This window comes from Lissotriton vulgaris, chromosome 8 (assembly GCF_964263255.1).
Source record: "Lissotriton vulgaris chromosome 8, aLisVul1.2, whole genome shotgun sequence".
In the NCBI taxonomy this organism is placed as follows: domain Eukaryota; kingdom Metazoa; phylum Chordata; class Amphibia; order Caudata; family Salamandridae; genus Lissotriton; species Lissotriton vulgaris.
In genome coordinates, this window is record NC_141696.1 from 771,723,459 (window position 1) to 771,750,423 (window position 26,965).

A 26,965-nucleotide genomic window follows, 5' to 3' on the forward strand; every position below is an offset into this window, starting at 1 on the left:
ATGTATCAACGTGTTTGCAGAGAAATGTGAGCAAAGTGAATACGAAAAGCCATGAAACCCCTGGGTGACCGTGCGCTTAACAAATTCCGCATAAGATAAGATAAGATATGACGACAGAAAGCTGGCCTTGAAGGCATAAAGGAGTGCGTGAACAAGGAAGGTAAAGACAGAGGAAGCAATATGAAGAAGGTAAACAAAGCATGAATAGAATAAGACAACATGAATGCAAGAAAGGTGCACGTCTCTAAATTGAAGGAAGAAAAGATATACCATATGGTGTAGTTAGATTCACATGGAACGTTAAGTGTACACAGTAAGTATAGCTGTTGAAGTCTGCACAATGCAAGACTGTAAGAGGTACCTAAGTGGGTATTTTACGCGAAGGAGATGCACACTCATGTTATGCAGGCATATTTGTACACCTATGCAGGAGGGCTGCTGGCGGCAGTAGTGCATACCCCTCCTGCTGCAGCCTTTGCGATTTAGGTGTGGAAGAGGGTAGTGAGAGGCGAACATAAAGCATGATGGAGTATCTGTCGGTGTTGACAAGACAGGTGAGATTGCAAGAGGCTGTAGGCTAATGGCTCCATCCATCTCCATAGGATGGTGAAGTGTGAGTAGGAGAAGAGACTCGTGTACAATACGCATGAGTAGCTGGTCAGAGAGGGGCAGGTTAAGACCCAAGATGTGAGATCAAACGGGTAGATTGGAATTAGAGAATGCGTAAAGAGAGTGGCCCAGTAAGGAGGGCAAGTGGGAGAGCACAACCATGTGGAGCGGACAGTAGGGTCACTGGTGTGAGGGTGAATTCAGAATAAATGTTGGATCACCACATGCAAGAGGGTGTTGGCAGACCCAGGCAAACTGAGAACAAGAGGAAGCAAGACGAGGGGAAGCATATGTGTGGCAAGCAGTGGGGCTAAGGTATGTTGAGTGAATTAGTATTGGCCACACAGTGGAAGCCGCTGAAAATGTAGGCCAAAGGGAAAGTATGGATATGGAAGTAAAACAGCAGAAAGAAAATTGACTGTCCTCACGTATGGGCCAGGTAAGAGATCCAGTCTAGCATGGTAGAGTGCTCTGAAAACAGGAGACAACTGATTCTTGTGAAGCAGTGCAGTTAGTGGCGGCTTGGCTTGTAGATCACTGGCGTAAAATATAGCTGTAGCGCATGGAAAACTTGACATTAAAGTTAGGTGAATAGAGCTTCAACACAAGTGACCCAGCCAAGCATCACAGCTCCCACCCTCTCTATGGTGCACCCCATCCAGTGGTTTTGGTTTGATTGTTTTCAAGTTTAGCATAGCTTGTGCTGCCAGTCTCCAGTGCAGCAGTGCTTTCTGAGCTGATTGATGACCACTGGTACAATTAAAGAGCTGAGCATCTCATTACTGTACTTCACAGGCTCACTTTACCCAGTTGTCCATAACAGACACCACTAGTCTGTGCCACACGAGATGGTGTCGTCTGGGATATGTTCGGGGTAACAGCTCTGCAGTTCACATTAATGGCAACTAGTGGCGTAACCGAACTTTCCAGTGCGTGGGGGGGCTTGAGCTCCAGAGACTCCCCTCACAAAAGTGCTAGGTGGTGTTCCAGGGAGGGGCCCCCTCCGTGTACTTTGCCGGAGGGCCCCCTCAAGTTGCATCCGCCACTGATGGCTATCACTGTGCATGGCCGAGTCCCAGCTGTGTCCCACACAGGGCCGCTGTCCAGTCCAGAGACGTACACTAGTGCTAATCCAGAGCCCCAGTATGTGGTACTGAGCAGAGGAGGTAATCTCGATGCTCAGCTGTCATTTCTGCCAGAGGGAAATTGTTCTGGAGTTCTTCCAGGGCACACCGGTGCTTAGTTTGACATAGACATAGGCTGCCAGTTCCCTTATGAGAACCTGCTCCTCTACGCAGTAACACGAATACTGCTGGCGTGGAGCACCATAGATGCTGCAGCCACCCTCCATGAGTTGGAACACCTTGGCCTTAATGTGACTGCTGCACACCAGCAGGGTGCCTGAAGATAAGATTCCTTCATCTATCAGTGCTCACCCGCCCCTATGTGCACTCAGACACTAAACACTCAAAATGCTATCAGTCACAATGACTAAAAACGGCTCTGAATGCCTATGATTTGGGCATATCTAAAAATGTATTGCCACTTCCAAGAAGCAATGTCTGAAACGGTCTGCCCAAAGCCTCCTTCACAAACCCAAAAAACACTGGTCCCAGACCTGAATCTGACAAGATATAAATCAAAAGTTCCTATTTGGCATATCAATGCATTCATGAGCCTCTGAGAAATGATTTATAGGCTCACAGTACTCAATACATTATTAAAAAATATTAGAAAAGAGTGCAACAAAACCTAGCCTCATCCAACATGCGTTTTAACACATTTTTTATTTCCACGTCAATTGGTGAGAAAAGGTCAAAAACATTTTGACAGTATGAACCTAAGTTAAAAAGAGGTTGCTCCAGAGGGAACTTGTATCAAGGAAGGGTGCTCAAGTGTGAGGGTAGTGAAAGGAATTCAGTTAGGTGACATGGGAAACTTTGTACATTTAGAATTCGGGACTGGTTGTAAATCACCGTCCTACTAGGCCTGGCCACATTCATCATCATCAATAAGCTTTATTTCGATATAAAAACATATCATAAAAGCTGCACTTCACAACAATAAAAAACATAATTGGCACATGCAGTACAATGAGCAACATATTTAACAATATACAGTATAAAAACAGTCAAAAAAGGAGGGAGAAGAAAGCATACTACTGTATCAACAGTTTTTTTGCAGTTCTTAAGCGCCAGGCCCAGCCTAAGAATTTTGCCATACAGCAGGCGAAAAAAGGTCTCGCGTCAGTGCACAATATACGCAGGGCTTCTAAATGAGATCTTGTTCCCAGACTCCTGCATAAGGGTCTCAGCCACAACTTTCTAGGTGCTACATAGGTGTTACATTCGAACAACAGGTGTGCAACAGATTCAACCCTCATTTCGCAAAAGGGACAAAATGGCACAGTTTGTAAGGGCGGTTTCCAGGTTGAGGTAAATTGACCAAGAGGGAGCACACCTAACCTGAATTTAATGTACAGTGCTCTGTCACCAGAGTTGTGGATAGAATCCAAATAGGGTTCCCTAAATGGGAGTTCTTTAATTAACAAAAACTGGGCAACAGATTTACAGTGATTAGTATTGCACGTTCTTTCATTGTCCACCCACGACCAGTATGCCTTTTTTAGTACTTGTTTTGAGGGAGCTGATTTATTATCCCAAGCATCACCTAGCCCCAGTTTGTAGAGAAGGCACTTAACATCCCTAAGCCAGGTAATCTTGTAGCATCCTGGAAGGGACAGAAGATCTTCCAGAGCATCTGCGTAGCTGTGGAGTTCAGGGACATTCCAGATTCTAGACCATAATAAAAGAGGTCGTAATTTTGCTTGGTCACATATTGAGCGGGAGCCCGCATCTAGCAAAATGGGGATTGTAGGAGTGCTGTGGGCAGTCTCATAAGATCTTTATGAAAATTATTGTCAAGGGAGACCAGGGTATCAATTTTCTGGGAGCCCCACAGTTCTGCGCCGTATAGTGCTGCGCTTACAACCTTTGCCCTGTAAATATCTAGGACTGCCCCTATGGGTTTCAATGGTGATGCTCGCTGCTGTTTGAGCAGGGCTCCTGCTACCCTCTTGTGAGCAAGAAACACCTTCTGATGGTGTGCCCTCCAGCTCATAGAGTCGGATAATCGTATATCAAAATTGCTATCGTGGAATTTTATCAGTAAGGCTAACAGGTAGGGTGGTAAGCCTAAGTCATTAAGAACATTCCACAATAAAGCTCGTGGGACCAAATCAAACGCTGTGCGTAGGTCTATGAAGACCAAGTACAAACTGCCCCTCCCCAACACCACAACTTTCCAGTAGAGCATAAGGAGGCGAAATGTCTGCTCAATGGTGCCAGTCCCCGTTCTAAAGCCTGCTTGAAGATTGGACAGTATCTGATTTTCCTCTGCCCACTGCAATATCCTGGTCAGAACAACTTTGCCCGCCACCTTTTGGGTTGAGTCCAGCAAGCTGATGGGGCGATAGTTTGCCGGATCGTCTCTGGAGCCTTTCTTGAAAATAGGGACCACTTCCGCTCCCCTCCAAGAATCAGGGAAAGACCCTCCCAGCAGGGCCTCATTTAGGAGGGAAGTGATCAATCTGCTCCACCACGCCGGATAGGTTTTTAGCAAATCGCCCGGAATCCCGTCAGGGCCAGCAGCTTTGTTGGAAACAATGCCCTTGATTGCATTTTCTACCTCCTGCCTATAAAATGGACCATCACTACTTGTGAGGACAGTTGTAGGGCAAGGTGAAGGAGCCAAGATATGGTGGCAGGCCCCCAGTGGGATGGAATACAACTTGGCGAAATGTTCCAACCATACAGCACCAGGTATATTGCAAGTTATTTGCCTATCAATTGGCTTTTCCCTGGCTCTTAACAGATCCCAAAAGTCTTTGGCGTTTTTCCTTTTGCTTGCTTCGGCCAAGTCCCGCCAGAAATTTAGATCGTATGCCTCTTTCGCTTCGGTCACAGCTCTTTTATATATCTTCCTTGCAGCTCTTACATTATCTGGCTCATTATGTTTTACTGCAGAGATAAGAGCCCCCTTCGCTGCCCGGCATTTCGAGGAGTACCACTTGGTTCTGGACGTGGAAGCACCTTTTGAACCCACCTTGGTGCTCGATTGGGAGATGATAAACAAATCACTCAAAGCCTCTATGGTCTCTGTAAACAATGGTAAAGTCTTTTTACCAGTGGGGCTTAGTGTATCGAGCTTGGAATCAGCCTCTAGCAGAATAGACCCAGCTTGTGATAGCCTCTCTTCGTCCGCCGAGACTCTTGCCCACTTCAAGCGCCTACTACAGTTAGAGGGAGCGATTTCACGTGAGGTTTTCCACTTATGGTCTGGGCTAGCATGGGTCCCATCTTGCCATGGAAAGGTGATCGAAAGAGAGAGTGGGTTATGATCACTGTCACAAGATACAATGACCTCCATGTCTTGGTGGAAAGGCCAAAGATTAAAATTGAGCATGACAAAGTCAATTCTGGAAGTTCGCCCCGTTCTATTGTATGTATGGGCTCCCATAAGGTCCGATTTGGAGCGGCCGTTGGCTGGTCTCAAATTGTGTTCCAGACAAAGGGCATTAATATCTATTGCGCTTTGCGTTCATTTAGGGATCGGATCGATGGTTAAAATAGGGATACCTCTCCTTGAGTCCTCTTCAAAGGTATCCAGAATGTCTTCCCTGGACAATGGCTCAAAGCAACAGTTAAAATCCCCCGCAAGAAGGACATAAGAATCGATGTTACAAGAGGCTAGTTCACTGCTTAGGCCTGTTGATGATAAACGTGAAGCCCCAGCATTAGAACCCCTCAGGTAAATGTTGAAGACTTCTAGGGTCCTCCATCCTTTGCGATGCAGTGATAACCATTGTAGGTCAGGTGATTTAGTAGACCTTTGGGTAACACCTAACTTTAAGGAAATGCTAATCCAAATCAGTAGACCGCCTGAAGGGCGACCTTTAGAGCCAACTTGTTGTACGGCTGGAACAAAGTAGGACGTAAACCCCACTCTGTGCCTTGGTTCTTGGCACCAGGTTTCCTGTAAAAGGCAGATGCTATAGGGTTCTAGAAAGGCAATCCAATCTGGATTCTCAAGATTGCGGGCAAGCCCAGCCACATTCCAACTCAGGATCTTTATTACCGATGCACCGGGGGTGGGCTGTAAAAAGGGGTGAGTAAGTGGGGAAAGTTTGGGTGCAGCCCCTCTGAAAACATTTACACAGGGGTCAGAATGCTGCGGTGAAAGAGCCTTGGTTCTATCAGTCCGGTTCACCTCTACTGCGCCCCATCGGATTGATGGTCGGGAAGTTGTACTAGGTGAAACTGAGCAGCCTTCCAACACAGGTAGGTCAGGAATAACAGGAGGCATCAACCCTTGCTTAGTGTCTAAACTATTTGTAGATCCTACTAGGCCCGATGGATGATCTGAGGGTGCGTGCTCAGCTAGCCTTCGGGTATGCAGGGTAAAAGATTTTTCAGGGTTATGTTGAGTGTGCTGGCTAGAAAGTCAATCCACCTCCTCCAGGCCGCCATATTTGTTTGAGGTTGGAAAGCCGTTCCAAAGTGGTTGGAATTGATTATAAGTTTTAGGATGGCTCTTCCAAGGTTGGCGCTGAACTAAGGACCAATCATCCACCGGGGTATGCTGGGCACGTGGTGGATAAAAGAAAGACAGAGGTCTGGGTATAACCGGGGACCCTTCAGAACCAGGCCAGGAGCAGATGAATTGTGCCGTATGTGGGTCCTCAAAGGTCACCACTATACAGTCCCCTGGACTGGATTTCTTTGTTGGGCCCACCCAGCGAGTTCTTCGAACCATCAGGACTCTGCTTCTCCGGCCATTGGGGATAGGTCTATTTATATTTAGCCAATACATTATTTTATTTTTCAACGACCAGTGGTTCTCATGCTGGTCTACACCAATCTGGGGAACACCCGTTAGTACCACCACATAGTCGTTGGCCTCAGGGGGAAGGTCAATATACCCCCCTCTAAAGTTGTCCTTTGCAGGAGGATCCTGTACGGTACTCAGGGTAGATTTGGACTGAGCGCCATGTTTAGGCTTTTTTGATTGGGGGTTTGGGGCTTGTTCGGGAGCCTTAGGTTTAGTGGCAGGGGGAATTTGGTCCACCGCCACAGTCCTTGGCTTGGGGATTGGCCGTAAAGTGGCTGGGGCTGAGGGTGGGACATCCTGCACTTGAGTGGTAGGAATTGGTGGTGTTACATCTGGTACAGGATGGCCCTGGTTTTCAAGAGTTCTTAAACCAAGAGTGGCCAGAGCAATAATGCTTTTTTCCATCTCGAGCAGGTTATTCTCTATTCTCGAGAGTCTAAGGTCGAGAGGGGAAAGAAGTTTCTTTAAGGTTGACCAAACCAGATCTATGAATTCGCTTTCATTATTACCCAACCCTTCAGTCTGCAAGCCCTCGATCTTTTGGCCGATGCTAGGTGGGGTGGCGTCGGAGTCCACAGTACCTCCATCCCTAGGGGGTTGAGACCCTGTGCTTTTTTCTTGATTCGCATTAGGTGACAGTACTCTTGCTAGGTTTTGGGGAAGACCAATTTTCGCTTTTTTGCGAGCATAAGCAGTACCTGTTCGACGTTTCCTTTTAGGTGGTTTACCGGTAGTGGAGTTTGAGGATAACTGAGGGTTAGGGGTCGGGTTCTGGGCGCAAAATGGAGCTGGGAAGTTGGCTTCATCTGCGTTGGAATATCGCTCTAGCGATGGAGAGGGGATGGAGTTGGTAGAGGTCCGATGGACATCAGCCTGTGTAACTACACATTGAGGGATGGCAGGGCGTTCCGGTGTAACCGAAGTGGCTATATGGCCTAGGGAGGATTTTTTTGAGAGCGCTATCACTTGTGACAATCTTCTGGCAGCACCTAGTTCTAATGACACCCGGGTTTGTAATTTAGATATTTCATTATCAATAGCTATATTGGTGCGGGTGATAAAATCGTCCATAGGGCCGCTAGTTTGCGGGGCTGCCTTGGAGGCTTTACTCCGAGTGGCCCTGGTACTCATATCTTATGGGACAAGGGAAGTTTGCCAGTAAGGTAAAAGCGATAGAGGGTGGGCCAGTCCAGTCCTCTCCGTCCTCGAACGGCCTCAAACGGTCCCGCCCTTGTCCCGGGCTTCTCCCGGCGCTCTCCCGCGCGCTCCCGCGCAGCTGAACACTTGGCTCAAAATGTACTGACTGGAGGTAAGGGGGAGGAGCCGTTGAAAGTCAGGTGGGGCTGGGCGGGGCGGTCAGGGAGAGCGGGCCAGCTGGAAACGGCCTGGGCAACCCGGGACTCCTGGGATACTGAGTCCGGGTTGCTGCTCGCAGCCCTGTCGCACACTCACCGCCCAGCAGCAGAACAGACCACAGCCTCGGGTTACCCCCTCCAGCGACGTGGGACCCGCGAAGCGGGTTCCACTAGGTGTAATGCAAAGTCCGTGGGCAGGCAGCAGAGAAACGGCAGCAGCAAGGAAACGGCGTCCGTGTGAGTCCCAAGGCAGAAGGGAATCACTGCCGCTTTTGAGTCAGGTGGGGCTGGGCGGGGCGGTCAGGGAGAGCGGGCCAGCTGGAAACGGCCTGGGCAACCCGGGACTCCTGGGATACTGAGTCCGGGTTGCTGCTCGCAGCCCTGTCGCACACTCACCACCCAGCAGCAGAACAGAGCACAGCCTCGGGTTACCCCCTCCAGCGACGTGGGACCCGCGAAGCGGGTTCCACTAGGTGTAATGCAAAGTCCGTGGGCAGACAGCAGAGAAACGGCAGCAGCAAGGAAACGGCGTCCGTGTGAGTCCCCACATTAAGTATATTCCGTTTTATAAATAATTACAGTTACATAGAGTATTATTCTCATGTGGCACGATGGAGATGTATGTGGGGTCCAGGCCCATTATGGTGCGTCGACGTTTCGACCCGACTTATGGCCGTGTGGGTAATTCAAATCCTTGGCCTTGCAGGTCTTCTTCAGGACTGGGGTGAGTGAAGGGTGGCAACCTGGGTAGGTATGTGGCCTTGTCACAACCCGCCAATCTGTGCGGGATGAAGAAGCCTGTATATGGCGATATGGTGCAGCCTTCAATGTAGTTCAGCCTGTCAATGCGTCTGAACGAGAGCTTAATTGGGCTCACTCAGTTTAAATCCAATAATTCGGTAGAAAAACGGCCCGCCGTATTTGCATTCAATTCAAGGCTTAAGCCACGCCGCACCAGCAAACGTCCGTGTACCGCCTCTGTGTTAGAAGACTAGGTCACTCTTTTCTTATATTTTTGAATAATGTATTGAGTACCTTGAGCCTATAAATCATTTCTCAGAGGCTCATGAATGTATTGATATGCCAAATAGGAACTTTTGATTTATATCTTGTCAGATCCAGGTCTGGGACTAGTTTTTTTTTAATCAAATTGTACCCATGTCCAAGACCAGTATTGGGTAACCCCATTTTTTAAATGGTCCTGCACAGACCCAGCAAAAATCTGACACTAATCGCCCCATGACGCGCTGAAAGCAAGTCAGCCCACTTTAATGCTCTATGTTGCTTGAGCAGATACCTGAAAGTAGAACTTCTTCTTTAGCCAGAGCCAGATCTGCTGTCACAAGCAGCCTGCTCCCCGCTGACTGTACACAGATGTCAGAGCATCCCTGCGCATTGGCTGCAGCTGGCTCCTGCCACCTCTACCCACAGGTCCTGCATGTCACCTGAAGAAAGTGTTGGCTTACTCATGATACACCTCTGAGTCTCTTCTTTTCAGGGCTTTATGTTCTGCAGGGAGGGGCGGTCCCAGTACCCTGCTCGTTCGGTGAGCACCTGCAGTTGGGAGGGGGAACATCCTTTTCAACGCAACTTTTACCACACAGTGCCTTTACGACGCAACTATTACAACGCATGTCATTACAACGCATAGCCCTGGGGGGCGATCTAGGATAGGGAATAGATTTAATTTACTATCCAACACCTTCCCTACTATCCACGGGGACTGGAGTTGGAATAGTAAATTAAACTATTCACTATCCAGCACCCCTTAACGCTATGCGTTGCAACAGCATGCTTTGTAAAAACTGCGATGTAAAGGCATGCGTGGTAAAGCATGCGTTGTAATGTCATACATCCGTTGGGAGCCCTTGCATAACCCCATCGCCCTGTGGGCTCAATGCTGTGTATGTAGATGTGTGCTGGGTTTTTAATGCAAAGCCGGGCTCATGCTTGCATGCACTTGTAACTGCTGTGAAGGCTGGCCACCCCACGCGGTGCAAAACTACCAATTATGATTGGGGCTCCCGGTTTTATGGTATTTATTTTGTTAACGTTTCCCTATGTATTTATCCATATTTTTTTCGGGGCATCTTATTGGTATTTATTTTAACATTTTGAAAATAAATGTAGGCATAAAGTGGTGTATTTCCACATTTATTTAGCTGGTAAGCATGCACTCCTACTTTGATGCCAGTCGTATTTTAGGAAAACATATACCTGTACATAAGGAAATATCATCATGTTTAATTCCCCATGGCGTCTGTCTAATCAGCTGTTGGCCTGGAATCCATGAAAGGCCGCACGTAGAGTCCCCCCCCCCAAAAAAATATTCTGTATTTTTCCAGTAAAAAAAAGCAAAAAGGAAACACGCTGTCTCCTGTCTGTATTTACCTGTAAAAACGGAAAACAGGCAGCCTTAATTATGATTAGCGCTGTTGACAACTTGTAAAAGGGCATTTGAATGTGTGGAAGGCTGTGGTCAAAATGATAAACTTTTTTTATTTGAAAAATAGGAGGAATACACTTTCCCGCCCGGTACCTCCAGAAAAGCCTCTGATCTTCCTCAGGGTGAAGCAAACTTCTAAAGATCACTTGGCAGTAAGTGTTGGGGATACTGTACCCTCTTTAGTCCATCTCGTATGAGACCATGTGGCGCTCAAAATGCCCTGAATTGGGTTTAGGTCTTTCTTAACTCGATGTGCAGGGCAGCCCTGAAATGATTGATCATCTTTCCACACGCTCCATGTGTGCAGTCATTTCCGGTCCTTGTTATCAGGTACAGACATTCTGTTCAGCGGGATGTGTTATCAGAACGCAAGATTCTCCGAGTAAAATTATGCAGCAAAATAAGCAAGAGTTTTCGCTCTCATCGGTACAGTTATTGTACCAGCAGGAGATGGTAGTTTGCAATATGTGTGAAGTAGCTCCCAGACAGTAATTACTTCCTTACTGTTGCCTTTCTCACCCGGACACACCAGCTGTGGTAGTTAAGACTGAAACAGATGTTAGTTCCTTCTAGAAGCACACACTTTTAAACCGGGTTTGTCAACCGATCTCATTTTCACGGAGCGCAAAAAGCATCTCTGAAATATGACCCTAAACTTGAAATTTGCAGTAATCACGCACAAGAGACTTTTTTCCCCAGTAAGGGTTGCAGATTAATTAATCTCTCACAGGCGACGTCAGCTGTGTAACATCTTTTGCCTGAATCATTACAATTTCTCTTATTTTAAACACGCGGCATTTAATTCTGGTGTGTTTTGGGAACGCAGGTGGAAACCTTTTTCAGGCCACCCAGGCTCGGGCCCCGTCCAAGCTGGGCTGTGCCAAGTGAAGCGTTCTCTCTGCGGGGCCCTCGGTGCTAACTGCGAGAACACGCATCTGTTCCTGTCACTACGGACTCCCGACGCGCTTCACGGATTCCCGCCATCTGAACGCGTCTCCAGGCCTACACCACCATTGAACCATTTGAGAATGTCCATATATTTAGCTTTCTGAGTAGCATTTTCATTCCCCACGCATGTTACCCACATGGCATTTAGAGTTTCGAAGTTTTATTGTTTTTTTCACTATACTTTTCTAACGTGGTTAACAAAGTTACCGAAAAGTCCAGGTTAGTTTCGCACTCACCCGTGCTTTCGTGTTTGCACAACGTTAACAATTTGCACTTCATCTCTGCATTGCGGCTTAACTAACATGGAAAACGTTGTAGGCTTCCTTCTAAGTTTTTGGTCCATGCCAGTGAACAAAAATGTATCTTATTTACAGCGTATGTCCCAGTTGACACCCTTATTTATTGTAAGAGGTAGTCTCGATATTTTTTTTAAATTGATACATTTTTAACAAGCTCACATTTTTTTAGTCAGGAGTTTTTACAGGCCCGTCCTCCCATTTTCTTCTGGCACTAAGACTGACTTTCGTCCTGTTTTTTGCTAATTATTCTTTAAGGCCTCCCAGAGGCATGAAACTAGTGTTTCCGTTGACCCTTCAGTTAAGACATGTTTGTATTAAAACTAAATCTTGAAATTGATGCTAATGTGACGATCTGGTTTGCATTAGGAAAAAGTATATCTGCACTAGAGAACGGTTTTGAGAAATATGTATAGAAGTCTTACAGGCTCTTGTGTGACTTTGTTAAATACCCTGCAAAGGAACAGATCATATTAGCAATAAAATGAAGGTGGTGTAGATTAATGTTTTTCTGTGCGATACTAGGAAGTTTAATTCATAGCAAACGAGGAGTATCAAAATGAAGGATTTCAAGAAATTCAGCTTGGAGGTAAATTCACAGGAATTTAGTCAGTTTGGACTGAGATAAATAGTTCAAAAATATCCAAAAAGTCGAAAATATCAAATCGAACCGTGTAAGAGAATGACATTCATGTTTCTGTTCCTTACTATAGGAAGTTTGCAAAATCTTAAAATAATGAGGAGTTATGACATCAGTTTTAAAGAGCAGCCAAGATAGAGGTACAATGGCTGCAATTTTAGTACCAATGAAATGATAGAAATTGGCTGTAAGAAAATGTATCGGTATACATGCAAGCCTCATCACCCTGGATTCTCCATGGTCTCTAGTTTTCATGAAAATCCAGGGTTGGTAGGATTAAGTTTGGTTCACCAACTTAAGGCCTCCGTACTAGTCCATTCTGAGGGGCAATGAGAGGAATTTTGGTGATTTTAGTCCTAGTTAAGACATTTGTAAGACATTCTAGATAACAAAAAACCTAGTGGAATCCACACAAGGACCAGGGTTCAATTCCCCGCCTCGGCGGGTCTTGGCCTCAAAATTCCACGGACCTGATAATTCTCGCCTCGGTGCCTTTTCCAATCATGGAGTCCCACTCTGCAACTCTGGGCAATAGCTTGCTTAATCTCCACAACGGCCCCCACAATGGTAAGGATGCCTGGCCTCCACCTTGGGGGTGCCCAGGCGTGGATGCCTCACAGGGAAAGCCAGGATGGGTTCCACAGCGGTATTCGTGCAAGCGCCTTGAGACCCTTGCGGGTGAGTAGTGCGCTATACAAGTATCAATTTACTTTCTGTCATCCCCACCTAATAATCCTTCACTTATATTCAAACACAGATGATGATAGCGGTTACCTCGATTCTTCTAGAACGTGCGACTTCTGGCAGTTCACCCAGACACTATTTGCTTCAAGCTCCACTTCTCATCCAGCAGCCAAGATTGTTTTATATACAAACTTTATTGGTGTTTTTCAAATACATGCAGCATGAGGTATTACTATATTTGCATTTTACAATACCTATTTTTCCGAATACAGGTTATAAAAAAAATGAAACATTGGCTGTCGTGTTTACAATGCCTTTTTAAAACACTCATGTTGTTTAATATATATTTGCAAGACGATTGTACTTTTTGTTTGAAACAAAGAAACTATGTTACTTCCTTGCCCCCCCCCCCCCCTTCCACTGGTAGCCTCCTATGTTTATGAGGAGTGCGAGTACTAACAGTAACCTTGCACACAACGTTTAAATAAGCCTTAATTTTCCATCTTCACTGACTTGGTGTGTTTCCAGTTGTCAGAAAGGCCTTCAATTTCAGTTGAGGTGAGGGCCGCCATCTTAAGGTCAGGCATCGATTCAGTAAATAGTCCCCTGGTGTCAATCTCTCGATCGAACGGCTGCCGGACCGTGCCCCGAGGGGTGCGTTTCTCTGTATTCCCTCTTGGCCAGCCCAATGATACCTCTACCTGTCAGGCGTGCTAAAAGACTGCATGCGGAGATCGCCCGGCTGGGTTCTCGCTGCTCGCTGCATCTCATCAGGCTCCCGCAGTGTCGGAAAGAGCTCTCTGCTCCTTGTGTACCTCACTTCATTGGTCGCAGAGGAGGGTAGTGACACCGTGGGTTAATCGCCGCTCGTATTTGTACAATCAGGAGCTCAGCAGTCCCCCCCCGTGTACCAGGTCCGGCAGCCGCCAATTTGTAGTGGGTAACAGTAACTGGCTAGGTTAGTATTCTGCAGTGATCATGAGGTACATATCATCAACGGGAGAGCTGGGAGCCGAAGCGCTGTAGAAGAAGCTTTGCGCAGCGCAAGACCCCGATGCTTAGATAAGCAGAGATGTGCAGGTTAGGGCTGGAGTGATTCCGTGGAGGACCACAGCTCTCTCTTCACCCGCACGCTTCATGTCGTCCTTGGCGCCGCCATTTTTTTGCTCCCTACAAGCGCGCTGGGACATGGGGCACACACCAGCATTACCTCGCTCTCGCTGTGTTTCAGGCTGACTTTGTGCTTGCGGAGCGGAGCATCTTCCAATCGCCCCCTTACATGTAGCGCCGCAGGTTTTCAAGCCTCGCGAGAAGTAGGGCCAGGTTTACAAATCTAGATTATGCCATACAGTTTTTGAGACAGGGGTACAAGCCCAGCAAACATCTCTACGTCGAGCAATTGCTATGACCCCCTACTGTCTCCCTTAAAACCTCTGTTAGTTGTGGCCAGTAGGTTGACAGAGCAGGGCATGACGAACCACAGCATGTGTATTAGATTTGCGTCTTGTTCACAGCATCTGGGACATGCTGATGACGCTTCTGGGTACATGGCATGTAGTCTGAGTGGTGTAAGATCATAAATTGTTTCAGTTTGAATTGTTTGCGTGGGACTGTCTTTGGGAAGGCTATAATAGTTTCCCTTTCATTATCTTGTAGGTCTCTCCCAGTATCCTGTCCCCACTTGTCTCGAAGCGGAGTCAGGGGTAACGCAAGATGGGTTCTCATTCCGCGGTATAGCCAACGCGTCCGGTATCTGACGTTGCCCATTAAGGGTACTGCATATATGAATTCATGTGTGGCAGATTCAATACTGTCAAGGGCCCAGTGTAGTTTTACATATCGTGTTATGCTTGCATGCGTAAGAAAAAGGGAGTCCGGAAGGTCGTGTTCGTGTATGAAATCCACATGATTTAACAACCTACCATTCCCAAACAGTGCCCCCATTGACACTGCCTACTCCCATATGCGTAAACGTTGTGACGTCAATGTGCCCGTTGGGGTGGAGAGACCCAGAAGTGGTATATTTGGTGCATATGGAATACCCTGGGCCGTGTATTTAAGGGCTAGTGTCCAGTAAGTGAGGGTGATTTTTAAGAGTACTGGAGCCAGAGCTGGAGTGCCCACTTGGGGGTATAACAGCTTATGTAATGCTCCTTGTTTGAGCATACGTGGTGTGTAGGCTATTTTGTGTTGGTTATGACCTGCTAGCCAGTATGACAGCCATTACAATTGGCTTGCTAAACAGTAGGATTTGAAGTCTGGTGCTCCCAGTCCTCCCCTATCTGTCGGCAGCTGTAGTTTGGTTAATCCTTCCCGTCTCTGTTCATTCCCCAATTCCAATAGTAGCACGTTCAAGGTTTTGAAAATCCAGCAGCCATGACAGTAAGGAAGAGAGATTGGTTCACCGAAGACACTTGTGGTTTTGAGGATCCTCGGACCTCTGCCGGTGTAAGACTCAATGGCTATGGTTAACTGAAAAACAGAGCTACCCAGGGACTACCTGAAAGGCTGCTAACCGGGTTATTTGAAATGAAAAGATCAGCTAATCCTCGCTCTCACCCCTCTCTGTTGAACTTGTGACTTCTCTCTCATGAATCTCTCCCTCCTTTTCTGAACACTGTTCCAGTGAGGACATCTGTGTCTCCAGCTCAGGCTTTGCACTGGTGTTTTGCACGATAGTGCACATACACTCCTGTCACACAAAGAAATAATGCTGCAGTGAATTTAACCTAGTCTAAATACCTTTGACCTAGTGCCACCTATCAGCAGCATTTCTGCTGAAATGCATTACTGTGCAGGTACTTCAACTGTCTTCCTATGTGTTCGTCAATGAAACTGAATCAGAAAATGTCTCATGAAACAAATCCGCAATTTAAGGCAAAGTGAATCCGTGGGTACCACCTGCATCTTAAATTCTCTTGATGGGGTTAGTTCAATAATCTCTCAGGGGTGTTGCTGAAGATTGTTGGCAAACGTGTCATCTATGTTAAGATTGTCTCAGGTGATATGGAAATAATCTGTTTAAATAAGCGGTAAACAATGCTTGGGATTTTTAACATTTTAAATGTATTAAATCCTGAGGAAAAAAAGTACTATCCGATACCATCACGTCGAATATATTTCATATAAGCATGTTGACCCACTGAGCTGTCTTAGATTTAGATTGTCGGGACTGTGGCTAACATCATGAAGAGAGTCTATTTTTAAATTGCCCGTAAACTTTTGGGCTAGGACTTGACCGGGTATCCACAGCAAGGAATCTGCATGTTCTTTTGCTTCACAGGCTAGATTCTACTACTCCATATTTAACAGGTAGTCGGTCAACACAAAAACCTCCTAAATAATGTAGGTCTCTGTATTTGTTGAAACGATTTAGCAAACTTTCTCCCCAGACTATTGTACTGGCCACAGTGGTCTCTCAGAACACTGCCTACACTTATGTCCATTAAGTCTGAACAATCCACTAGAATAAATTCTCAAAATCTGAAGCCTAGGGATCAGGTGTGCCTCCCCATCTGCCGACGATTTACACACTCCCGAAGATACACAAAGACATGTTGAACCCTCCGGGACATCCGATTGTGTCGGGCTGTGGTTCCATTCTTGAGCCTTTGTGCAAGTATATTGATTATTTCCTCAAGCCCATTGCAGAAAATACTCAGTCTTATCTCCGTGACACTGTGCAAACCATTAATTTGGTGGATGGCTGACCTTTTGATACAGCTAAACAATTGCTAGCTACATGTGATATCGTCTCTCTATATACCAGCATCGACCAACAATCTGCCTTGGAGGTAATTGAGGAAGCCCTCAACCAGAGACCGGCCCCATGTGTTGTACCAACGGACTTCATCATCGCCCTTCTACGTATTGCCATGATGCGAAACTTTTTTGGTTTCAAGGGACCTTTTATCTTCAGACGAAAGGGGTAGCCATGGGGGCTACGTTTGCCCCAGATCTGGCCATTATCTATATGGACAATTTTGAACGTACCCATCAACCCCTTCAATTTTCAACTGAGCCTCTGGAGGCGCTATATAGATAATATTCTCATCATTTGGACTGGGAGCACGGCCGAGCTTGAAAATTTCCATGTGTGGCTCAACTAACGCACCCCTGACATACAGTTCACCATACAATCTGACCCCCCAAAAATTGCCTTTTTCGATACCACCATCTATGCCGAAAGTGACAGACTGCATACCACATTGTATCGGAAATCTGCAGAGCGAAATTCCCTTTTGCAATACACCAGCCACCACCCTAGCGGGCTCAGGAATAAGCCTCCCTTAAGGCAGTTTCTCCGAATCTGGATGAACTGCTCCAATAAAACCAACGTTATGATAGAATCTGAGGATCTCATGAACCGTGGCTATCCGGTGAGATTGGTAAAGAGGGCTAGGAAACGGGCATGGTTTAACCCCCGTGAGACTCTTTTACAACCTAAGCAACGAGAGGATACCGCCAACATAAGAATGATCTGTGTGTCAACATTTTCAACTCACAGTAACGCCATAAAAAAAGATGTAAACACGCATTGGAATCTTGTGTTGGATGACATAGACCAACCAGCACCACCGATGCAATCTTTCAAGAAGGCGAAGAGTATTCGTGGCCATATTGTTTGTTCATTTTTGGACACCCCTGAATCTCCTACAATACAATCAATGTGGGATCTTCCACCTGTTAAGAGCCATTATCGCTGTGGCCACTGCAAAGCCTGTGCTATGACCATACAAACCAAGGATTTCTAGTATAAACAGTTGAAAGTAAAACTCAAAAGCTTCACGAACTGCAACAAAGAAAAAGTGATTTATTTGATCATGTGTTCTTGTGGTTTGGCGTAGATTGGCCAAACGCAACAGAAAATCAAGGCTAGGATTCTACAGCACTGTAGTAGGATTTGTTGCGAAGTTGTTGGGGCTCCCCTTGTTGAACATTTCAAAGCGATGGGACACGGACCTGAATCATTCTGCTGGCTTGTGCTTGAAAAAGCCACCCTAGGACCCAGGGGCAGTGATATTCGAGGCATATTGAACGTCAGGGAATCAAAATGGATGTCCCTCTTTGACTCTGTTGAAAATGGGTTGAACGAATTGGACAGCAGTCAGGCTGAATTGGCTATACTGTGACCCTAATCACCCTTTTTACTACGCCCGTCTTCCTTCTTCTGCACTGTATTGAGGCTTAATCTTCTATGTTTAGATAAATCTCTCTCATTTCTGTTACATTTATGATGGCTACCCTCTATGTACGCTTTTGCCCTCCTGTGTTGAGAGGCGCTGGCGTCTCAGTTGGTGCTGTCTTTTCCTTTGTTGCTACTGACGCAATGGACACTTTGCTTGTATAGACGCTTTTTGCCCTCCTGCATTGAGAAGCGCTGGCGTCCTTATAAAGAAGTCCTAATGATATGTTTTGCCTCCTAACGCGATGCCCGGCCATCTTAGCAGTCGCCTGTATCCTCCTATGTGAATGGTACGTGCTACAATTTTATATGACCTTCATGCACTCCTGGCTCTTTTTCAGATAAGCGAGTCCCAATGTTTTGCCTCATAATGCAATGTGTTTTTTCATCCTGGTAGTCGCCTATACCCTCTTATGTGAGAGGTACGCCTCACAAATTACATATGATGATAATGTATTTATATGTTTGCTATCTATGTAAACTTCTGTCTGCTGTTGGCTACTCGGCATTTACTTTGCAAGCCCATTTCACGCTGTATCCAGCTTTTGCCTCTACTATACCATTTACAGTTACGCTATGACAATGATGATGTACATTCATGGCATACACGGCTCAACTACTAGCACCCAACTCATCCTTTTCTACTACTTGTGGTCCTTCACTAGCTTATGGTGGCCATGGCAACCGTATCAATCTTTTGGGGATTCATCCAGAGTTAGACATTACGTCCCCATGTCCCTCGCAACATAACGTGCACGCGCTAAGGCGCTCTCTGCTGCCTTTAAACTCCTGAACATTACGAGCCTGGCACCTTTACTGGAGTGACTGACGATACTGTGGTCTCTGTATCCCGTTTTTTCTGGTGAGTGAATTGAAGGTGCACTTTTCAGGCCCATTTTCCGTCTTAACCCTGTTTAATAATTAGAGGCTCTTTCTGTGTTTCCCCACAGAACGCGAGTACCGACCGTTGGCAGGCGGCACGAATATAACTTATTAAGCCCACCACGAACGGATCTTTTTTGTAAGTACTCCCCCCTCTCTCCCATATTTTGGCTCTGGGTTTTACTTCAACAGTTTCAATCAAGAATGTGTCAACCACTTAAAATCTTACGATTGGCCTTCTTATCATTCGCTAACCGTGTTTTCTAACTCTGTTTACCTTGGTTATATACCGGGCTTCAGCCATTGTTGGGCCTCTCCTTATTAGTTTAGCGTAAGTGTTGTGGGTGGTACCGCTTACCTTTTCCTTCGAATATTGTAGGTTTACTGTACTTGGCCATATTCTGTACGTTGAGTAGCATATGTGAATTGCGGTTCTCGGACCGCGGGCGGCCTTTTAAAGTGTTTGTTCCTCTCTCCCCTACAGGTCATGGCATTGGCCGACCGATTTCAGGTGGCGCACGCTTTATCGTGCTATTGATTAGCATAGTTAAATCAAGTGAGTTAATGTATTACTTTGCACACTGTGGCTTTTAGAGTCTACACCCCCTTCCCCTTTAATTTTGATGATTTTTCGCTTTCAGAGACCTCGTCCGATTGTTCTTTTTTCTCACACATAGAGCCTCCAGGCCAATCTTTACCCTGTAATCCTAGACCGTGATAATTGACATTCACTATAAATCCCTTTTTTTGATCTCAGTAATCGCCACAATCTTTTTGATCTCAATCACTCTATTTGCTTACCGACTCTGTGCCCTCTGCTCCCCAGGTTCCTTGCCCCTCCCTCCTTTGTCCTGATGAAGACCCCATCCTAAGGTCACATTGCCACCTAGAGGTAGAGGGGTCGAAACGTCGACGACCATTCTGTTTGCCAGCAACCGGCCATATTGTCCAATTGTCCACAGTGGTTATTTTTGATGGCTTGTGATGGAACTTTTTGCACATTCATGTGAAAAGTATGGTTGAATTTATAAGCCAACACATTTGTAATTATTTCATGAATTCGGTCATGCTGACCAGCACTCTCTTCCCATTTTCTCAGTAACCTACACACCCTTCTTGCACTTAAACCCCCTCCCTCTCCTTCCTGGGGCACTTTTGTTGTTCTTTTGTCGTTTGTGAATTAACAAACTTTCTTTGTGATTTCATTAAACTGTGAACCATATTTTGTACTTTGATTCATTGTGAGTACATAACATTGAATCTATATTGCCTTTATTCTCTTTCAAAGTTCATACTGTGTTTTTCTTTTCCTAAACGGTTCCATTCTTTTCCTAAACGGTTCCACACTGGGACCCCCTACATTTGTACCACTATTCACCCAGGTTCCTGTGACTACATTGGGTATACCCTCTTTTTTGTACCAGTGCCTCCCCTTAGAGCACTTTGCTTGCTTCTAGTTTTCCTAAAGTAACATTAAAGGTTCTGTGCCTCAAGCACTTCCCTTTAAGCCTACAATTGGCTGTACACCAATCATTCTCAGCTGAAAACTAAGACTAGACCACATACATCAAATAAAAATGCTAATTCCTGCACAGAAGAAGGGCCAAAGGATAACTGTGGCCACTGCATGGCCTCCAGTTTGGAACATCCTTTTGAAGATTGAGGAACACAAGACTACAAATTCTGAAAAAAATCACAATACCTTTTGGTGGTATTTAATGGAATGTTCTCATTTAAACATCCTTTTGGTATAGGTTGAGAGACTTTTCTTTTACTTGGTTAAGGCAAACATGAGCATATTGTGGTGGTGGATGAGTGGGATAACGGTTGTTTACTGCTAGAATATCAAATGCACTAGTTTGTTTTAACTACAGCTGTCAACCCATACAGTCACTGTTGACCAAGAATTGTAGGAGAGCACAGTATTTTGCAGTGGTTCTGTAATATTTTTCAGACACATACCAGAAACATGATTAATTTATTCAATACAGTTCTGTTCCTCTGTATCACCAAACGCTCACTCTGAATTCAGTGCACTTGGTGGTGTTCTTCTGCAGACCAGAATAACTTGCTGCCGATCTGCCGAAGAACACAGTTGCTTGTCGGCTGACTTATAAGGCATAATGCACAAACTCCCACATGAGTGACCCATTTTGTTTATTCTCTTGATTTGTTAATACCTCACTTTATTAGTTTAATTCGCCTGGTAAGGCACTGACGACCGTCATGGGTTTCTCTTGATTTTCACTTCAGTTGGATTTACTTTGTTGACTTTCAATGAGAAAGGTCTTTTAAACAACTTTCGCAATTATGCTGACTTGGTAGTCCGAGAATAAGGATTTCTGCGTTTGTGGAAGTCCACTCAAAGTTGCTTGTGCAACCCCTTCTATAATACAGATTGTGTTTGTATGCATGTAGACCCGGCGCAATTTCCTGGGGTCTTCCCTCATTTGCATGGCTGTGAGGCTCCACAGAAATACTTTGGTTCTGCAGCCACTGTACTATAGACGTGGGGCAGAGGAAAGAGGCCCTCAGGAGGTGCACTGACTGTGTCATAAGAAGGCTCCAAACAGTCTGTGTTTCTGCCCCAGAGTGGAATCCTTAAAGGAGGGAAAAGGGATTCCTGTGTATCCCCCAGGCAACCCCATGGAGACGCATGCAGTCTCTTACTGATCTCTGTCCCCTTGTGCAGAGCAGGTAGGCTGCAGTCTGCTCAGCGAAAGGCTAACCTGCGGTTTCAGTCTCTCCACCTTTCACTAATACCCTGGCCCCAGAGCAATCGCAAGTATGTGGCTGAGTAGTGCCTGTAATAGGGAACACAGTTAAAGATGCGCCTTGTTGCAGACCAGAGCCGTGTTCCCTATATATAGCACAGCCCCAAAGGTACAGTGATGAGTAACTCTTAACAAAGATGTCAATTTTTAGTAGATCTTAAAGGAAAACCTAGTGTACTTAAAAAAAATATGCAGGTGAATACACTGTAAGTGGTCCTTTTGGCTTAATGAGTTGCATGCGTCGGCCAACTGCAGAATGCGAAAGAGCCTGCATTCTAGTATGTGATCAACCTTTTTTGTGCTTTCTACTGCGTCTCTTGACAACCATATATGTGCTAGGGTTTTTTTTTTATTTAAAAGAGCACATTTTATTGATTTTTATGTTTTGACAGTGACAAAAATAAGGGAACACAGTACAATTTGTTAACTATTCAACTTTCCGCATAGTCCCCAGTCGCCCACTGACAAATATATGCTGGTTTGTTTTTAGGTGTAATCTGCAACTTCTAAGCATTTCTTTCCTTTGTTCATGTCCTACTTTCCTCATCCTAAAGGTGCAAGGAGTGGGCGTAAGGTTAGCCGCTCGTGCCTGTAATCTCAAAACTCTTATATTCTATGGTTTTGGGCAAGGTGCCTTGCTGGAGGGCATTACTGAGTAAACTTTCCCCTCGGCCTGGTTGGCTTTTCATAGCGGGAGATTAAAAATTGGACAATTACTTCATAGATTAACAATCTTTAATTGGCCTTGTTGTAAATTCAGTACTGTAAAACATCTGGTCATGTGAGGCGCCTTTGTGTCACCTTTGACCTCAAGCGAACATCATCTCCAGCATCTTGTGACTTTTGTTTTTGATGTGACCCTTCTTTGTAGAGCAGTTGTCAGACATGAAATTGAATTGTTCACTGTATGCCATCTTGTAAAGAATGGGAAAGCTATAGCCAATTTTTGATGGCGTCCTCGGAATGGCACTTCTGACCAACTTAAATGTGGAGTTTATGATGCCTTTGGCTTTAAGGTATACAGTGACTTCAGTTGTGTCTCAAGTAGTCCCCGGGACAGAATCACACTTTGCTACTTACTGGACAGACCCTCAGATTGTACTCCAAATCCTATTGAGCAAAATCTAGGCCAATAGTTTGTCTCTTGTATGGGGAAAATATGTCCGGCTCTGCTGACAGCATGTTTAACAGCACTGAAGCTTCTCTGGCAAAAGTACATAGACCGGGAAGGGTTTTAGTATCAGCATGCCCTACTTCACATAGTACAAGCCCAATGCAAGTTGGGGAGGAGCAGGTTCCTTCATTGCAACACCCCTGCACCACACTTCACCCTCTGCTCTGTAGCAGGGAGGCAGCAGGCTTCAGAAGAAACCTTACTTTGTGGGACCAGCTCTCCAGCACAGTGCCTCCCTCCCACCATCCCGGTGTGTGTGCGCGCCCATCTTCGAAGCCCACCGGTCTTACTGCTCTTCGGAGGATGAAGCTAGTGCAGTGATGCAGAAGCATCAGGCTACAGACAGCATGGCACCTCGCACCGATTGGTGAGACAGGTGGTGGCGCCGGGGCTGCGGCTGTCCTTGCTTCGTGGCCGATACGATCAGGCTGCGTGTTGCAGATTGAATGTTTGGGGTTAGGGTTCTGATAAAATCTCACATATCCAAGTGGGACCAGGATTGGAGTTGGTGGGGTCGAAGGAGACACTGGTAAGGGAGAGAGGCAGGTGGCAAGGGGAAATAGCACCGAAAGGTATAGAGGGCAGCACTGGGTTAAGAAATGGAGGGGAGGACTATGCAGCACATGGCGGTCTGCTGCGATACATGGCCAGTTATGATGGTGTGTGGATTGTGGGAATGAAAATGTTACCCTTTCTTGCCTCCTAACCCAGGCACTCATGCCACCGGTACGGTATGGTCTTGAACTCTTGCAGTTGTTTCCCAGTGTACTGGTTAGTAATGTTTTCTAGCTCTGAACCAAGTGAAGGTTCAAAGTGTTAGATCAACGGGTCTGCCTTGTGTTAACAACAGCAGAGCTAGAAGAGAGGGGGTGTTAATTGGCAGAGCACACATAAACTGAGTCATGCTCCTCAGGCTCAACATAGCGTAAGATCCAGTGGATCTAAAAGTAAAAACATATTGGGGCTACTCTTTGGGTAGATGAGTTTACTTACAGTAACTCACAATGTTGCATTGCTGTTTGTTAATACATTTATGATTCTATGTGGAGCAGAGACATATTTAAGCTAACTTTCCAGGTAAATATTGTTCTTTTTTTATATTACCTTAAATGTTAATTGTAACATATATTATTCAATGGCGGTTCTCAAAGGTAATAAATTCCATTTTACATTTAACAGATTCCCTCCCTTTTTTGATGACAACCCGTTTGGAATCTATCAGAAGATTCTTGCAGGCAAAATTGATTTTCCCAGGCATTTGGATCTTTATGTAAAGTAAGTTTTTGAAAGGTTTTCTTTGAACAATTCATTTTGAAATGCAGACACCTTTGGAAATCACTACCGAAGGTGTATATGTACAGTTTAAGATAAGTTTGCTGCCGTTTTCACTTTGGTTTTATTATAACTCTATGGCTGTTTCTCAAAGTGAGCCCTGGGCGCACTAAGTGTAGACTCTGTCTCTGCTACAGTTTTGAGCTGTTGTCTTGAGTAATTGAAGAGGGAATGCAGCGCCATTTTACCACCTTAGACTATGGTAAGCGGTTGATTGTCACAGGAGCTTTCAAGGCATGAGCTGCATTTAGCTGTAAATGCAGCAGCACTTGTTAACATCTCTAAAGTAAACAACATAACACTAGATAATATACACAGGGCAACATAAAACGTATCACATAACAGTAAAAAGAGAATGCAACATAAGAACTTTAGTGCAACTCAAAAAATCGCATTGGATTAATGCAGCACAAAAGCACAGTGGCACAAAAACGATACATGTCACCACTGCAAAAAGACACCACACAAAAAATATGCACAAATGTGCTTGACACATGTACAGTGATAAAAGGTGTTCGAGCAAGCACTGCCTTAGCTTACCCAAAGGATATGAAACATTTTGTGATCTTGGCCTTAGTCTTTAGCTAAGGGTCCGTATTGGCAAGTGTTTTGTAACCCAGTCCCTGTGCAATGACCTCATGATCAGAACTGGCCCTGGCCTTAATCACTGAATTGTGGGCCAGATTCACAGAAATAATCTGAGATGAAAGTCGACCTTTATGACTTTCGGTATTCACAAAGGGCATTTACGAGTAGTAAAGTTAGACTTTTGGTCTAAATGTAGACCAAAAGTCTATCTTGGACTAAAAGTCTAACTTTACTACTACTAAAGTTAGACTTTTGGTCTAAGTTTAGACAAAAAGCCTAATTTAGACCAAAAGTCTAACTTTTAGTAGAAGTAAAGTTAGACATCTGGCCTAAGTTAGACTTTTGGTCTAAACATAGACCAAAAGTCTAACTTTACTACTCATAAATGCCATTTGTGAATACCAAAAGTCGAAAAGTTAGACTTTCGTCTCAGATTACTTCTGTAAATTGGGCCCTTAGAACGTGCCTCTTTCTGCACAGTGTGTTGTAGGTTAGGCTATACATCACTAAGTTAGATTGCTTATTATAAAACGTGCAAATGAGTTGATTGTTGTATGCCTCAAGGAACGCCCTAACCCCCCAAGAGTCAGTCCACGTCTCTGCTTCTAATAGTGAAGTACATCAGAATGTCTCTGCAGGGAACAGAGGAGGAATAACTCCCATTTTCTCTAGTGTGGGGATTTAATTCTGCAATTAACCCCCAGGGCTTTCTCACAGGTTACACTGGGCAGTTGCTTGTCAGAAGGTTTGTTATACCTACAATGCATACTAGAGGTTGTGGTTCTGACTAAAGGATGTGTTAGCAGATGTTAAAGAAGATTTTCATAGCTATTTAGTTTCGTTTCTGCCTTCATTTGCGTTCTTCAGTTAGAATTTATTTTACTCCGCTTGTCAAATTATACACAGACTCTTAATATGTCCCCCTTTTCTCAGTTTCGCATTTCATTTTTATAGTCATAATTTTGGAATTTTTCTTAATTGATGCCAGAGTAGCTGGCTAGCAGACCACACTGACCTCGGAGGGACAATATAGAAAGCCGTCCCGTCGCTTCCAGAAGCCTCATTCCAGCCATGTGGAGTTCCATAGTCGAACCACTTCTGGGCATCTTTATTTACATAGTCCAACAGAGCTTGTCAAGAGAAGCCAAGAGGATGATGTAAACAATGCAATTGCAAAACTACAGTTTTACGCAAGATCGGTTAGCAGTCTTTTATGATCTTCCCGCTTGGAACCATCTATGATGGTGACTCCTAATTTGTTTGTCGCTGTCTGCTAGGGTGCTCTGACCTGCATTCCCCTGCCATAGCAGAGATTCCTCACCAGCAGGGCTTGATGCTTGTTTTATGGTACTTGAGTGGCCTTTAGTGTGGGTTGAGATAGCAGTGATGCCTGACGCAGGAGTTGGAGTTCTGGACTTTTTGGTTCCGTCCAGAGGTGTCAGGGAACAACACCCAAAGACCCCGGAGTTCCACCTGCCTTGGTGCACAAATGAACAGAAACACGGGCTTCTCGATGGTGGCGTCAAAGACCAAAGGTTTATTACTGCAGGGACACAGAAGTCACAGATACTACACACGGGCAGTAACTAGGAGCCTGTTCGATTTGTACAAAGAGGGCTGCTCCTTATATACTGTTTTTTATGCTAGGGGCAAATTCTTTACATGTAATACATTCCCAAAACCTTTGTGTCTAAAACAATAAATATTTGGCGTTACACAGGAACCGTCGATAATATCTGAGGCCAAACATTGCGAAAAGAGGGGTTCCCACTAGTTTGTCACAATTCCCTGTCAATATTGCATTCAGGACTCGGACCGCCTCATCGTAAAGTTCGTTACCTCCCCCTAATAAAGATTCAGAAAGAAAGAAACAGAGCCAGGTGTGGAAGATAGGAAAGCGGGATAAGAGATGCTTGTGAGTTGTAAATGGGCAAGGCTACCGGCTTCGGCCGCCTAATCATGATCAGGTACAATGGACACGAAGACCAGTTTGGCAGGGCTGGCCTCGGGCAGAGGAGGCAGCCTTTGTCGAGTCATGCAGCTACAGCGTGATCTGGTTTAAGGTGCACGTGTCATGAAAGAGGTGAATCTCCGGCTAAGGTTACGTGTCCTTAATCGAAATGAAGTGATCAGAGGTTATTGCGTATGTGAGGGCAAGAAACA

General features: G+C 45.3%; 1 protein-coding gene across 1 annotated transcript in view; it reads left to right on the forward strand.

The window, feature by feature from the left end:
• PRKX (protein kinase cAMP-dependent X-linked catalytic subunit) overlaps positions 1 to 26,965 on the forward strand; it is a 459,846-nt gene that overhangs the window by 352,963 nt on the left and 79,918 nt on the right. Inside the window, exon 5 of the mRNA XM_086934664.1 lies at positions 24,062 to 24,157. Within this exon, the coding sequence (XP_086790790.1) occupies positions 24,062 to 24,157 (96 nt within the window). The remainder of the gene's footprint in view (positions 1 to 24,061; positions 24,158 to 26,965) is intronic.